A 16,641-nucleotide genomic window follows, 5' to 3' on the forward strand; every position below is an offset into this window, starting at 1 on the left:
GATAATATATATTTGTTTGGTATTAGACTCGACCCAAATCGGTTTAAATCAGATGTGGATACATTTAATATATTTTATAATAAAAAATCCAAGTTATATTCTAATACCTAAAATTAAAATAGTGAATACCCTAATCATTATCAATTATAATATAAGGAATGATAATAGGATGGATTTTTTCCGAACATTCTAAATCAGGTTTAGTATCCTTCAATCTGGTCCGTTAATGGCAGCATGCAATAACCTAATGTATGATCTTAAGAAATAAGATTGCAACCGAAAAGAAATTTGATGTGATATGATACAATATGGAACTCAAAACGCTTTAATGATGGATTAAGCAAAATACATCTAGAGAAAATAAGCTGTAAGAACAATCGACGTTATTGAGGAATAGACGAACAAAACCATCCGAGACCAGATTACTTGTATAAACATCTCATGGATAGATAACTAATAGTATATCAGTTAAGCAAAATACATCAAAACTAACAATAGATACAACAAAGGAAAAGACTTCACAGTACCTGCACAATTTTTGGTAGATTGCCTTGAGAATAATTATATAAATATAGAAGATGTTACATATTTATGTTCCCCCTAGTTGGGCGACAAACATGGTTTCTCTTCCTGGCATGTTCTTCATTGTGTTGTTGGGTACGACAGAGATGACCATACCAGCAGTTATCCCTGTTCGATGCATCAGACGGGAGAAGCTGAACAGTGGACCATCAAAGATGAGCACCAGACAATGTTAGTATTCATCAACTTCATTATCTATTATTCATCTGAGAGCGGATAACATCCAATAATAGAATTAAACAAGAAATGTTTCATCAAACATTGAGTGGACTGAATCACTTCTGAAATTTCTCATTGGTGATTCACTCCACCTGGATAGTGTTTTCCAAACTCTAATGGCAATTAAGATGCTGCACATAAACACTTCCGTAAACAATAGGTATCTGGCACTCGTCACAGATTATCAAAATAAAATATCTTCCAGGCCATTGTATCTACCATTATTTTTATCATAAGACAAGGGTTGCAAGTGCATTGTAACATCCTATACATTTAAAACATTATACCTTTTTCTAGTGGAATAAATTCTGATCCCAACATGAACAATTCTATTTCTTAGAAAAAAAGGTAAATACTAGAAACTTTTTCATAAATTTGATGAGTCCATTTTTAATTTAATGTAAACATGAAAATGGCATACCTTAATTACTCTGATCAAAGACAATTATGAATGGATCAAGAATATAAACCTTTTGATGAGATTTAAGAATGATGAAATTGCATATAACTGATCAAACCCACCAAATTGCAGCCATATTGAAATACTTATGCCAAAAAAATTAGTGAATATTGATTTCAAAGGGGATTTTGGATCAAGAGCTTTCAACAGAATTGCATGAATCTTTGCAGTATTAATATCTTGCACAAACATATTTATAGGTATGTGTTTAAATATCAGCATCTGATTCTGAGTAGGCATGTGTTTTGGAGAATTCATGTTTCTTTGGTTGCTTTCTAATGCAAACAAGAACTTAGAAAGGATGGTGAAGACTCTTTATCTTGCAAGTAACTATTAATGTAATCTTATTTTGAACTGGCCCTTTTAACTTCTTGTCACTGCAGAAGCGTGCAAATATAAATTCAGCAGCACATACATAAAATCCATGCCAATAAGCACAGATCTACAAGCTATAGGTGAATGCCTAACACTTCGAAGTGCCATAAAAGTCTAACAGAATTTGTGAAAAAGCACTTACATGACTAGGCAATGACACGCGAAACCAGTATAACAGATAATCAACCAATTTGTTATAACAATCACTGCATCCATTTGAAACGAATAATTAACAAATCATTTTGATAAAGATGAACACTGACACAATTTTAACCCAAAAAGATGATTTAAAAGTCACACATACAACCTGATGGCAATCAACTGTTTAACAAATGACAACTTACAGAGTTACAAAAGATAATGAAAAGCTCACCTCTAGTTACTAACAAAAACAATCTTAGTTCACTATGTCACCTATAGACCCAAAATAAACACACCTACTGCCATGGGATAAACAGTTGTATTCTTTGAGAGAATGGGCATTCTTAATCATATTACAATAGCAGAAAGTATGTAAAAATGACGAGGCCTGCAAACAAAGAAATGTTTAATGTAGGGATGCATATGATCATGCCAGCAAGTTTCCTTCAGAAGAATTAGATTACCTCAGGTTCATCCCAAGCTCAGATTGTAAGAATCAGGCCTAACAGAAAATTGACAACAAAATGCTTAGGGCATCATAAAATATTATTTTATTATTATATAGTTGTGCCTAGTATTCTCAATCTAATGTATGCTGCTGCCAACTTGTCCTGCACACCTGTATGCAGCATCACTACCTAGCCATTGTCCTTGACTAAGATGCCACCAAAGGCCTGCAACTCAGTTGCTATTAACCATGCCGCACATCTCTGAAGATCTCCTTTCTCGTCCTAATGTATAAAGCCTAAATAGTTCACTTCTTCAGTCAATTGACCACTATGAGCGATTTGATATTGAGATTCTGAATTTCTATTTTTTTAGATTCTGAACTTCTTGATTTTCAATGTGGCGCAACCTTTTTCATCTGTAAAGTAATTTGAGGGTCATGGAAAATTTTAGAAGTAGCCCACAAGTAACCTCATCATCTCACCCTTAAATGTCAACAAACTATAAATACCCCTCGAACATGTTCCCTTTCCCTTCAAATCCCTTGCTAATGAAAAAGACCCTTGAAACAAGTTTGTGCCAAACCAGAACATAAGTATGCCAATAATCAATTGAACTATTTTCTCAAACAGAATTCAGTTTGAGCAGAGAATGAAGAGCTGAAAACATAGACTGAGCTCATATGTAACACATTTAACAGCTTCATCCAGGTTTAACATAAAACTGACAACTGTTTCCATATAGTAACATAAACAAAACAAAAAAAACTATATTTAGATTGTTTAAAAGTGTATTATATTGATTAAGTAGCATTATATTTATTAAGCAGCATGACTAAAAGTTTGGGGCAATGCATTTCATCAGGCGATAAACGAATTGGAAGAAGGTCCTATTAGAGCCGTCAATCTTCAATAAATCTGTGATCTCATAAAAAATGACATCTCTTGATATCACTAACTTACGGTCCTACTAGAGCCATCAATCGTCAATAAATGTGTGATCTAATAAAAAAGACATCTCTTAATATCACTTGTTAGTCAAACAAGCTACTTGCTTTATTGCCAAAGTACAGCCAAGGTTCGAAAAAAATGAGTCCCATGTGGTGTAAGTCTGCAAGTACTAAAAAATGCTTTGATGTTACGCAGCTGGGCCTTTCATTTTTTGACTTTTATTCAAATCCCTCTACTGACCACTGTTCACCACCAATCACCTCTCTTAAGATTCCTTTGATCAAGATTCAGGCAATACAGTTCCCCACTTCCGGCTCCTCTTTTGTCAAGTGGAAAGAGAATTATCCACTCACACTGGCCAATTCTTAGTAAACACAAAAATGATATTGTATGATTGCATTGTAAAAGATAATCAAGCATGATAAATCTTCCCGCCAGCCGACAAGAATTCAAATGAAATTTTTACTAAAGGTTAGATTCTTAACTACCCTACACCATCAATCCCTGATTGGCAGGATCTGTGTACATGCAGAAAGATTGTGACCAATATACAATCTATCAAGATAGGCAGGACTTCAGAATTCAGAATCTGATACACTCTCTCTGTGTGTCTAATATGCATGGATTATCCACAACTAAGCTATGCTTCTATCTTGAAAGCAGATACAATGGTCACTGGCTCCACTGAGATTTCTTGACCTACAGAATATAGTACACATAAGATATAAGACTCAGCACATGCAAAGAACATAATAGGCATTGTCAGAGGTAATGTGAATAGGAACATGTTTTGATAATGCAGTTATTCCAGAGTGGGGAATTACATATGCAATTTCTCATGCAAGATCTACCAAGGGGGACAAAAAAAGAGAGCTGGCAAATTTGCACCTGCCTATTTAGTCCTTACCCAGGATGCTCATGTACAATAGTAAAAAATCTGGTAAAGAAACAAACAAATTCTGACAGCACAGTTTGAAAACACATCTACCAGTTCAAGTACCTAATACTGCTGCATTTAGCCAAGTTTATATCTTTAAAATGCATAATCAAGAATAAATTTTCACTCTAGGAATTCAAAGAATCAAAAGAGATGGTGTTTAAATCTTCCAAATCAATAAAACGCTATAAAAAGGGGTAAAATATTGAAACTATGTAATGCTTTATGTATCACACCATGTGAAACTTACTTGCAAAGGTGTGTCATGGGAGTGATCATCTCCACATGATTCAATTGCAGGTTTGTTCTATCTGCACAAGAAGAAACTCATATAGATGGTAGTTTATAGAAGTAATAACCATGAAACTAAAAGAACTATTTGAAACAGTTATGTCAGGATTTATAAAAAACCTTGTTTCTTTTAAAAATTTATCACACTAGAATTACTTGAATGATGACAATGCCCAGTAGTGAAAACGTGTATACTAGAAGTTATAAGGAAAACCTATAAACAATCATAGGTAATGTGTTATGTAGGAGAGGAACCAAACATTTGGATCTTATTACCATGGACAAAATCGGCCTACAACATCACATACTACACTAAAATAAAAAAACTTCTATTTGAAGTTTTACATTGGAGGCCACCACCCAAAATTCTAACCAATGTGGTTAATACATCTGATGTTGATGCAGTGATGCCAAGTTAAAAGAAAGCAATGAACAACTGAAGAATCTAAAGAAGCCCCTCTCCACTGCCCAAGACCACATAAAGAAAATTTATAACTAGCGACATAGGAAAGAAATTTTAATAGGAGATTGGATGCAATGATACTCTGACTCCCCAAAAATGAGTAAGCTACTTGAAAGCTATTGTATGCTTTATAAGCTACAGCTATTATTTCATAGTTCTATGGACCAAAGGTTGTCATTTCGCCTAGACTGGCTCATACCAGCCAGTATTTACGGGTCCAGACATGCATCGCTCCTTCCTTACATATAAAAAAATGAGTAGAACAAAGAAAAAGACAAACATGTAATGCCCATTTACCATGCAAATGGAACATTACCAAGTTCTTTATTGTCAAACTTTATGATCCAATCTGAGATGACAGCCTGCAGTGTCTTCCCTGTTCGCTGTATACACCTTTCTGTGATCTTAAATAACAATTTTTCACATAATAAGAGCGGAGTTACTATAAGCATAGTAGTATGAATACTGCAAATAAAGATGGCATTAGAATGTCTTCATACATCTCTTTCAAATTGATTATTCTGGTGAACCAACTCAGGAATTCTTGAAATTGTACGCTCTGAGACCTGCAGAGAAAAACACTTAGAAAAGATCAGCATAGGGACAAAGAATTTGGAACTAGACCAAGCTGCAAAAAAATGCCAAAAAAAATCTTCTGCAAATAATCTACACTTGTTGGTGTCGTCACCAACTATTTAGGTGGATAGAGTTTCAGAGAACTAAGTCAATAACTGGATGCACAAATCAGGAAAATGTGCCACCCTTCATAAGAATGATAATATCATCCAAACTCCTCATAAAGAGCTAAAAACAACCAACTTATCACCAAGACAAAATGGAAACTAAATATATTTTTAATAAGTAGAATCATTACTCCTTATGGTGAAACAAGTTCCAATCAGATTGTCAATGGTGTTGTTTATCAAAAGAATTTTGAATCAATGAGAACCTAACCATTTCATATGACCTAAAAGATTTTTCTATGCTCATAATATTTAACAAACTTGTCTATCTCATCTTTCTATTCTATAAAAATCTTATGAGCCAATTCCCAAAATGAAGCGCAACATAAAACCACTAAACGAAAACAGAGACAGAAAGTCATTAGAAATTTAGCATAGAAGCAGAAGCAAATTTGTACAGTATTTAAGATGTCTGAGATAAGCAATGCCATTACAAAAGGAAAACAGGGTACCATTAATGTTAGCGTTGTACACAAAGCTAGAAGATTTTGCAACTGTCAGTAACTTAACAGTCCACCCGCTCCTAAGATTTCTTGCTGGGGAACTAGATATTGTTTACTGTATGTTTACTAGCTGTCCTAATCAGTGAAATTGGTCAGCATAATATAGCTTAATATAAAGAATCACAGGAACTTAAATGGGCGGTATCACCCAATACAAACCGTATAAAGATATCAGCAAGGCAGGAGACTAGGCCATATACCTTACATGTTGAGTTATGTCAGCTCATAGTGACTGGCAAGAACTCAAATGGCAATAACATTGGAACAGAAAATAGGGGTGTTATGTGCACCATTCTACAAGCTTTAGTTACAATTTTTCTTGGTGTCTCTTCATAGAAAGTTGATCATGTAGCAAAATAAGACAACCTACCAAGAAAACCAAAGAGCTACAAGAATCACATGTCAACCAAATAATAATTAGTGTATAGCAATATAAATAGAACACGATCTGACTTAAGTAGAAAAAAAAATTAACACACTAGGTATGGATTATTCTCAAGCCTCAAAAGGTTGATGAATATCAAAAATCAAAATAATTGCTTAAGCGGTAAGTTGTCCAAAATTTATAAACAAAGGGCGTCAAAAATATAAATTTCCAGATGGTAGTAATGTATCACATAAATAAATCTCGATATTTGCCTATTTCAGATAGAAAAGATACTGAATAAACTCAAATTAAAATTGCATAATATGATGCAAATGCAACAAAGACACAGTCATACAAGGAGAGATAACAACGAGAGAACTATGAATAGGAAAGAAACAAACAGAGAAATCATGGAAGCATTAATACAGGTTTGAATGTTTCGTGATGGCAAATCATGTTGAATTCCCTTGCATCTACACCTTGAGCAGCCCAGTAAGCCCCACAGAATGCTCTATCGCATCCTAAGCCTGCAACAAAGTTGGTTTAACACTAACAAAATGCACACTGAAAATGTGGTCAAGATAGTCAAGGAAAAATATGAAAAAGATGATAAAAAAACATAGTGGCCATTATTATTAACATATTATGGAAGAATTGCATGATATCAAACTGGACATGGATATAATTGTTCGTTTCCCTAAAATTAAGCATAGCATATACTGTAAGTATCAAAATAAGAAGCTTATTGACAAGTGTGGTTTAATTACATGAACTGAAGCAACGAACAGCCAGAGATTAAATGATTTAAGGAACAAAGTCAGACAACGACATGGAAGCATGAGATATTTGACTCATATAACTAGCTTAATTTATATGCCTATAAACAAATCATTAGTTGATTTACTTTTAAGATTTCCAAGTACATCATATGAATTCAAATTAAAGATGAATCAGCATGATCGTCTCAATGAACACTTAGCATACTCTATATGTAAATCTTGATATAAAATACACAGAAATTAACTGAAAATATTTATTTAAACCGAAGAATGAAATTGAAACAATGATGGAGAATGAAAGAAATGAGAGCAGGAAAATTTTGTAATAGTTAGAAACTTAACATATTACTCATTTCGTGTAATATCAGTAATTCAGTATTTAACATCAGTCGAACGAGTAATATAAATGTAAACAAAATCAAGAAATTATATTTTTAATAATAAATAGGTGAATGAATTATGCCTCTCTTTTAATATTGAGAAATATATAGGCCGGTAGCTGATGCATTGCATATAATAGGAATCAGTCCTGCGATTTCAGGCAGCGTGATTATGCATGTACATCAGTTTTGCAGAAATAGAAAATAGAACAAAAAGTCGATAAATTGTATACCAAAATATACTGAAACTTCTCTTTTGATCCATGCTAAAATACAAAGAAATAAGATGATTGTTGCACTTACACTTTTGTGGTACAACAGAATCAGATCTAAAAGGCATCATTCCACCACATCCTTGACAGTGCAAGTGAGTGGTAGTTCTGTTGCATCTAAATCCACCAAGTTCATTTCCTGTTCAAAGTTTTAAATCAACAATATGGCGCGCCCTCATGAGAAAAGAATCAATAATCAGCAGCTACTTTCAAATTTAAGATGGAAAAAAAAAGTGAATGATCCAAGTTTGCACAACAGGGTGCAGGCCATAGAAAAGTTTTTCAAAGACCTAATTTAAATGCATCAGTGCAAGAAAAATTAATTTAATTTCCCAATAATTTTAGTAAGTATCTCACAACTTGTCACTTAATATTAATAGATTTTTCAGATCTTTTTTGATACAATCAGAAATTTCAAAATATTAAATACCAGGCCTGTGAGGTTTAGTAGTTATTTTGTATAAAATTTTCTTAAACATGATATCTGTTTCTCACAAGAAAATCAAATTAAGAACCACTAAATTATATAGAGAAAATACCAGGTATAACCTATAACAATAAGCCACACAAACGCTTCATTAGAGTAGATAAGTTGGTAAATTACCACATTGAGGACATGGAAGCGCAATTTCGTTGCTGTCATCATTAGAAAGTGAGTGTGGCCTCTTTCTAGATGTGTGCATGCCCACAACCTGCAGCAAGTAATGCACTGAGGCATCAGATACCAGTCAAATAAACAACAGTTTCATGATCTCAACATTTTAGCTATAGAACTCATGCACAATGTTGCAATCAACTCAGCATTTTGGCAAAGGAAGCCAAGATATGCAGTTTCGAATAATACCGCCTGTACCGGACGGTATGTACCGATCCGTCAGCTGACCGATACACGGACCGTCCGTTACCGGACGGTGTATATATATATATATATATACCGAACGGTATACCGCTCGGTATACTGTATCGTACCGTACCGAGCGAATGTCGAAACGCCGGTACGATACGATATTTCAAACCTTGCAGGAAGCATATACATGAAGAAGCTCAAAGGCCTAAGAAGTTGTGAATCATAATGATTAAAGAGTATGTTTCATAGGTAATCTGCACCGACAATAAGAATGCTGGCAATTAGGTGTCAAAGAAACTATTTCCTCTTCTTGATGTAAATGCACAGGAAGCTTAACAAATATCAAATATTAATTCTGGAAGGTGCAAACTAACCGGTATCATGTTTCTATGATTTTGACTGATCATTTTTATGTCTTTTATGAGTCATGTCTTGTACACATATATTTGAGTCACTAGCTGCATTATCACCAAATGTTTGGAAATACAATTCATCTCATATTGGATATCTCTTCTTTTTCAAAAAAAAAAAAAAAAAAAAAAACAAGTACAATGATGCCAAGACTAAAATTTCTATTTATATTTAAAGGATACAATAGCTTGAAACAGATGCATTTCAACAAGAAACTATAGCTAAGCAACAAATAATAACTTCAATATATGGAATAATTTTCACTCGGCATAATATTCTTAAATGATCTTTCCTCAGTGAAAATAGAGTCTTTTGATGTAATTATATATACAAAAAGTTTCTCTGTCTCCACCATAACAATTTTGCAGAATGAAAAAAGAAAAGAGTTAGCTGGTAGTCTAGCTTGTCCAATAATTAGGAAATTATACACTCTTGAGCAATATGAATCAGAACTCAGAAAGAAAGTATCACTAAACATTCTATAATTTTTATAAGCAAATATTACCTTACAAATAAAAACTAAAGAATAGAGGACTTACAATATTAGACTTAATTGAAGCATAAGTATTCAATAAAGCAATTTCTTCATCGGAACGCTTTAGAGACGAAAATGTTTGCAAGATAGCCTACAAAAAGAGATTAAAAATCAGCTTAGTCACTACAAAAAGAACAATCAGAACTTCAAAGCAAAAAAATGTAGAGGGAAAATAGAAACAAGCAGAACAACATGAAGCAACAAACCCAAAGAGCTATCTGATGACATCTTTGAGAAATACATATGACCTTGTTCATTTTATCTTGATACACACATAAAAAAATGTCAGATAGTAAATTCATCCAAAATAGATCTTTAATAGAAAAAAGTACAATTCAGTAAATATAGACATTTTATCTTGATACTCATGTCCCAATAAAGTAAATCACACTGTTGGTTGCAAAGACGGGATATCTTTTCAAAATAAAAGTTGAAAATTTAGAATCATAAAAGATTGAAGTCCCTGTGAGTGGGATACAGGTCCTCCCTTTCTCACTTGGGAAACCTTGGAAGAAGATGAAATTACATGAACAGCAGAAGTTGTGGACAAGAAATTGCTGCAAGTTGTACCCCATGATGGCACATGGTAAAGTAAAAAATACGAAGTAAGAAAGAAAACAAAATAGATGCAAGAAAAGGTTTAGAGTTACTTCATTGTTAACTCCAGAAAGACATCTTTCACCCTCTTTCCAACTCCCATCTAGCACTACATGTGATCCTATCTGACTCTCATCTGTTAAATGAAGCGAAATCCAAAAGGTTGGAGACAATAAGAATGAATAGATTCATAGAGACTAAGAGCTATGTCTTTTCATTTGGAGAACACTTGTAGCCATCGCAGTAGTAGTTAGTTGCTGCCAAATTATTTCCTGTTCTTTGGAACAAGACTAGCAGCCACAATCACAACATTAAGTTCACACCCACGTGAAAAAAGCCATTCTTTAAAGGCTTTGATGCCTTCAACACCATTAAGAGCTAAAACCACAAATGGCCTCTGATTCTTTTTATAAGAAATGGAACAGATATTCAAGGACACAATCATTTTCCAAATGCAACAATACAATAAAGTGGCCTTTAGGGTACGAATGTTTCAACGAACCAACTGTTTACCCATATACTCCCAGATCAACTTAAAAATCCATCTAAAGAAGTCAACAAAAGGAAACTGACATGCATAAAAGACACTAAAATACGGTATCATGCACCAAAATGGTACCTACAAGGGACCATCTGTGTGGGCTATCATGCACCAAAATGGTATGTTCATGCAAAATGGCAGTGTTCCTAGATTAATCATAGTGAAAGCCATGACTATCTGGACTTTATGTAGAGACATGACTAGGGGAAATAATGACACTTAAATAGTTATAGACTTGAAAATAAGGATTCGATTAGAATATGCAACTCAACAGCCAACTATTAATAACTTATGCTTAAGTATTTCATAACACGTGATAGGACATACCTCAACTTTGAACTAGTAGGTAGATCTTGTTGCATGCAGGTGCAAATTCATTTTATTTTTTATCTTAGATGATAGAGGCATGTCGTAACACGAGCATGCATCTGCAACAGAGACATTATTTTTTGAACTGGGATTCAACCTAGCCCTCGCAAGTAGACCAGAAATATCTTGCAAATTTCTGGAGCATATTCTGGCTCACAAAGAAAGAATATATCACTTAATATGAACATGCCACAAGCTATTGTGATGTGCATTCATTTCATTGTTAATTTAACAATGAAAAAAGGAACAGATAGCTAATGACTGAGGAGAATAGAAATAAAAGTGAAAAAAATGGTGGAAACAGCAACCTCTTCAATATTATGCAAAAAATGATTTCTTCCAACTGAAAATACAACTGCTCTGCATTGTGGACATACAACACTTTGTGCTCTATTGTTGAACTTGGTAGATGACCTTCTTAACCATTCTGAGAAGCACCCATTACTGTATGAAGGAAGGGAAGTTCTAAATGAAGAATCCAAAAGCATGCTCATATAAGAAAGGCATGTATGACAAAAACATTACCAGAAGTTATGGAGACAAGGAGCAACTGTCACAACATCATGCCATATGTTTAAGCATATGCTGCATTTTGCATGCTCGACATCTAATGATATCTAGCATATAGAAAACTAGCAATATCAACCAGTATAAAGAAAACAAAGAACATAATATAAATTAAATGGCACAAGGTAAAAAGAAGAGACCTCTATTATTTTTTCATTGTTTCTGTGAGAAGGCATTGCCTCAAAAATATAGGTCAAGAATACTGATCAGTAGAACCAGCACAAGAAAAAAAGAAAGTTAGCTTAAAATGCAATACCAAGAAAATAACTAATTGTGTTCAAGTTACAAGAGCCTTAATTTATATTTTCCTTTTTTTTTCAGATAGTCTGCACAAGCCAAAAAGACTGTCTAATTTAGACACCTATTTCTTTGAGACCACAATTAAAAAGGACATTTAAAATTGAGAAACCATGACATCATAAACAAATAGACAATTTTAAGACGTGACAAACTCAACACGTAAGAGTAATGAAGTGTGGAGTTAAACGAACAGGCATTGAGTAAAAGAAGAACATAATAGTCAAGGCAAAAAAATCTAACCTTCTCTATCAGGTCCTGAAGTGATTTCACTGCCACTTATAATGTTCACTGTTTCTTCTCCAACAACTTTCCCATCAATGATGATGACATTTGAACTTGATCCAAAAAGGTAGCGAAAAGGCAAAAGAATAACAACTTTAGCTAAAGAGATGTAGGCTTTACAGATAAGAAGCAACCAGTGCTAAATTATCATACAAGACACTACATAAACATTGCTTATATAAGGGTGAGATTTTCTTATCAAAGCAGCTCAGTGTTGGTGAAATTTCTTATAAAAAAGGGTTATGAATAACTACAACAAGCAGCTCAGCGTCCCATCTACTTATGGTTAGTTACATTTGGCTACATGAATCTTTGACTGCCATTAAGCTTTGTAGAAGACAATATCCCTATTTAAATCAAAAGCATTATAATCTTTCTTATTGATTCTCATAAAGTTTCTCTCCCTTGTGTTTTCTAACACCATTAAGCATGATAAACTCATCTCATTCAACCAAGGCATCTATAGTCACCTACAAACATGTTAATAACATCTTGGATGAATTCGCAACATTTTATCAGTTACTGAGGCTACACCTAATTATTCACAAATGAAATAATTCTTATTCTATATTTTGTAATAACAACCCACACATCTATCTTGACATTCTAATCTCAACCACAATGAGTTTTTGTAGATGCTTTTTAACTGCCCAACACTTCATATATAAAGCATGTTTGGCCTTCCAATTGTCACATAAATGTTCCTTTTCATCTAACAGGCATACAATAATCAAAAGTCACTCTTCTCCATGAACAATACCTTTGTCAACTTCTCCTACATATTTGATAGATTTGAGATACTCGAAACTTTTACTTGAAGAAACTTATCAATCGATTGTAACTACATTTTAAGCTTTTCTTTGAATATTGCCAAAAATTGGCCTTGGCACATTCAATCTTAGTCCTACTCATTATAAAACCTTTCATATCTACGGTTTGCCTCCACAACTCAAAATCTAAATTAATCTCAACTGAACTTTTATCAAATTGTACAATGTCATCAACAAAAAAAATTAACCATGCTCCATTTTTGTATATGGTTGATAAGTTCATTCATTAAAAAAAGAAATGACTTAAATTTGATCTTTGATGTAACCCTATCTGTTACAACTCAACAAATAGCACTGACATAGTGTTTAACATGGATTTCAACTCCAAATATCATTCTACGATGGCAAAAAGAGCATTTTCTATGATGTGGCTCAAACAAGGATATATAATTGTAAACTAATTTGATGTTGCTGTGGTTTCAGTGTAACAAACTAATATAGAAGTCATTTGGTACCCTTGAATCATCGAATAAAATTGTTTGGATCGCCAAAAACCATAGCCAGGAAAGATAAAGTTAAGAAAATGTGTAGAGCTGGGAACAAGGCCTATTTCTTTCAGAAGGAAAAGCCAATACTTCCACCTATAATAATTATCCAAATTTGATCCTTAGCCAGGAGAACTCCTACAAATCCAGAAATGCTCTTGCCAAGGAAGACACTCCTTACTCGGAGTGTGGTTTGACACACCTCATCACCGGTTTAAAACAAAATGTTAAACAAGGAAAGACGTCTTACAACCCGAGCATCAACAAACCACTGCCGAAAGTGCAAGATTTCAGACATCGAATTACAAACCTCAAGTTTCTAATCATCGCCGAATCTTTGTCCGGATTCCACTTTATCTCGCACCATGGATGCTTCTCAATCGACGAGCTCGTAATCTCCGAACATATGACGGCCTCCCGCGATCTTATCTCTATCGGGGGATACGTGGAATCAGTGGGCACTGCACCGCAGCAAAGAATCAACACCCATCGGAGGTCGAACCACCACAAGCACAAGAAACCAATGACAGATCTTCTTGCAAGAAGATGAAACATGCGGTAAACCCTAAAGCATTGTTGCAGATGGAGAGAGGGAAGGAATACCTAGTTTGGCCCAGACGTCGGAGTCTTCTTTGCTGCGAGAAGATTCGGCCGGCTCCATTGTTGGATTATCGGATGGAGACCAAACGGCCGCCTCTTATAAGCCGCAAACGGAAGCGGTGAACGAGAGAGGCTTCTTCCGAGGGAAGACTCGCAAGATAGACCTTAACGACTCACCGCTTTGAATCGTGCTCTGTCGTGTCCGAGCTCTTTATTATTTTTCAGAAGTATATTAAGAATTAATTAGAAAATATAAAGGGCGAATACCCGAAATTAGTCGATTATCCTATTTTTTTAAAAAATAAAAATATATATATATATATATATATATTTTTTAAATAAATATTTTATCTATCCAACTCAATCTACCGGCCAATGTCTTTATTATCATCCAACGGTATGTGATAATAATACTCACTCGGAGTTAGTGGGAAATAATCTCAAGCACAAGAAAGGAAGACAATCAATCCTCGCAGAATATAACCTTACGCATGATAGAAGAAGATGACCAACCCTCACACAAGGGTTGCATACGGGACAGTCGCAGATGCAACAAAAGACGATGACTAACCTTTGCACGAGGGTTGTAGGCATAGGAAAACTATCCCGCATGACGAATGGGGGCAATGACGAGATGATAGAAACGACAATAGATCTAATGAAAAAAATGATAAAATTATTTTTTTATATAATCCGGAGTGTTGTTTCAAAAATTTTCAAGATAGAATCAGAAAATTTAAAAAGTAGAGGCTTATTTTGATTGAAAATTCATCCAAATATAAATTATTCTCATAAGGAGTAATACGAAGCCAAAAAAAAGTGACTTTATTCACTTTATTGTGAAAATAGTTCATGATCTCAAGAACGTGTCCGGAGAGATTTTTCTTGTCAACTAAGCTAATGGAAAGAAAATTCATTATATCACTTTTAGAGCATTGAAAACCTGATCTATCGACATCTGTTGGTTTGAGTTTAATTTCTGATATCTGATATTTCTAAATATTACTTTTAATGTGTTACACATCGGTGAACTAAAACTTAGACTAATTTATAATGGTAGAATCTAAGCTTAACTATTTTAGGTTAGTACTTCAACCTCAACCAAATTAATAGTTTGTTGTCTCATCAAATTGGGTTGTGATATATTATTTTTAGACATTTATCTTATATCACAAAATCTTGCAGCTCGTAGTGGCCTAGATTTGAAAACTATATCAGGGGCATACTTAATAAGACCCCTTCGATATTTAAGTTAATAAGGATTTAAATAATTCGATCAATGTATTTAGTCATAGAGTATTTGTTGATAAGAATACAATCGGGATCTTTTTAGAGTGTGGTAGATAACTGTAAAATTAAGTTTTTGCTAATTATTAAGAATGATTATGTGCATCATTCAGTAATTTATTAATGGATCATGAAATCATGCATTATAATTAATTGTGTTAGCCTTGTAGGTCCGACCAAGTTGTGTTATATTTTATGACTATAATTAATTGGTTAAGATGTATTGAGATCCTAATTGGATTATAATTAACGCTATTGACTAATAGAAAGGAAGTATGATATGTTAGGATATCTTAAGAGATGATCTTGATGGGAGGAACTTCTCAGAATCATGAAAATAGAAAAAAAAAAAGTTTAATTTATAGAGATTTTTTTTCTCGTCTTCTCATAAGTCATAAAAATAAGAAAAGAGGAGAAAGAGAGTCTAATTTTCCCTTATGCAGATTACCAACTTAGGAAAATCATATGATGTGTTACTTCATAACATCGGAGATACCTTGTTGTGTTCAAAAGTATGCACCATCCATTTTTATCTAGAATATTTCATTTCAATCCTAATATTAAATTTACATAAATAATTTTATTTTTTTTATAATTGATATCAAAGTTGTGTCATTGAAATTTAAATTAACGTAGATCTATTTTTTTTTATCTATTTATGCATTAGATCTATTTTAATTATATCTAATTATTATTTTTATTCCAACCAGCACTTGCACCATGTGATCCACGTCGATCGCTAGGCTCAAAGCTTCATATGCATCATTTAAGTATGCTCGAGTCTTGCAATCTGTTTGTTCGCTTGCTTGCAGGCCTTACAACGTGGGTGGCACTACATTGGATGGTGTGCTACTCGTTTTCATCGGTGGGCTATCGTAGGCAACTGACCGTCGTAACAACACTGTGAAGGGTGGTGGTCTAAGCTACACCGGTGGCATTGTTGTTGCGTGCAGCGATGACTGTTGTGTGCAGCAGTCCAATAGTGGTGGTGGCCTATTGTGGTCATCGACCTTGCCAAAGGTAGCGACGACTGCGTGAGGCGACAATGTCACTCTGTGCAACTGCTGTCGAGGTGCTGCGG

At 34.1% G+C, this 16,641-nt stretch overlaps 1 protein-coding gene across 6 annotated transcripts; it reads right to left on the bottom strand.

Moving 5' to 3' along the window:
* Positions 1 to 528: 528 nt before the first annotated feature.
* LOC135586731 (uncharacterized) lies at positions 529 to 14,458 on the bottom strand. 6 transcript variants are annotated; one of them, XM_065113864.1, is made up of 15 exons: positions 14,277 to 14,457; positions 13,984 to 14,134; positions 12,317 to 12,411; positions 11,917 to 11,978; positions 11,735 to 11,826; positions 11,518 to 11,653; positions 9,707 to 9,793; positions 8,514 to 8,601; positions 7,941 to 8,048; positions 6,905 to 7,005; positions 5,366 to 5,431; positions 5,182 to 5,269; positions 4,362 to 4,422; positions 1,779 to 1,842; positions 529 to 716 (listed from the first exon to the last, which is right to left on the bottom strand). In XM_065113864.1, the coding sequence occupies exons 1-15, from the start codon at positions 14,332 to 14,334 to the stop codon at positions 582 to 584; spliced, it is 1,392 nt and encodes a 463-aa protein (XP_064969936.1). In that variant the 5' UTR covers positions 14,335 to 14,457; the 3' UTR covers positions 529 to 581. The 6 variants fall into 6 exon arrangements, 4 of the variants coding, with proteins under 4 accessions (XP_064969936.1, XP_064969937.1, XP_064969939.1 ...); XM_065113865.1 differs by lacking the exon at positions 7,941 to 8,048 and having other exon boundaries at positions 14,277 to 14,458; XR_010488013.1 differs by lacking the exon at positions 529 to 716 and having other exon boundaries at positions 1,797 to 1,842; positions 5,163 to 5,269; positions 14,277 to 14,456.
* Positions 14,459 to 16,641: the final 2,183 nt, after the last annotated feature.

The sequence above is a fragment of the Musa acuminata genome, chromosome BXJ2-6, assembly GCF_036884655.1.
Source record: "Musa acuminata AAA Group cultivar baxijiao chromosome BXJ2-6, Cavendish_Baxijiao_AAA, whole genome shotgun sequence".
Lineage (NCBI taxonomy): Eukaryota > Viridiplantae > Streptophyta > Magnoliopsida > Zingiberales > Musaceae > Musa > Musa acuminata.

Excerpts from the sequence above, each read along its gene's own strand:
- LOC135586731 (XM_065113864.1), bottom strand. The coding sequence starts at position 14,334 with ATGGAGCCGGCCGAATCTTCTCGCAGCAAAGAAGACTCCGACGTCTGG. Across the intron at positions 14,135-14,276 it reads CGACGTCTGGGCCAAACTAG|TGCCCACTGATTCCACGTAT; the intron begins GTATTCCTTCCC and ends GCTGCGGTGCAG. Across the intron at positions 1,843-4,361 it reads CCCATGACACACCTTTGCAA|TGATTGTTATAACAAATTGG; the intron begins GTAAGTTTCACA and ends AAATGGATGCAG.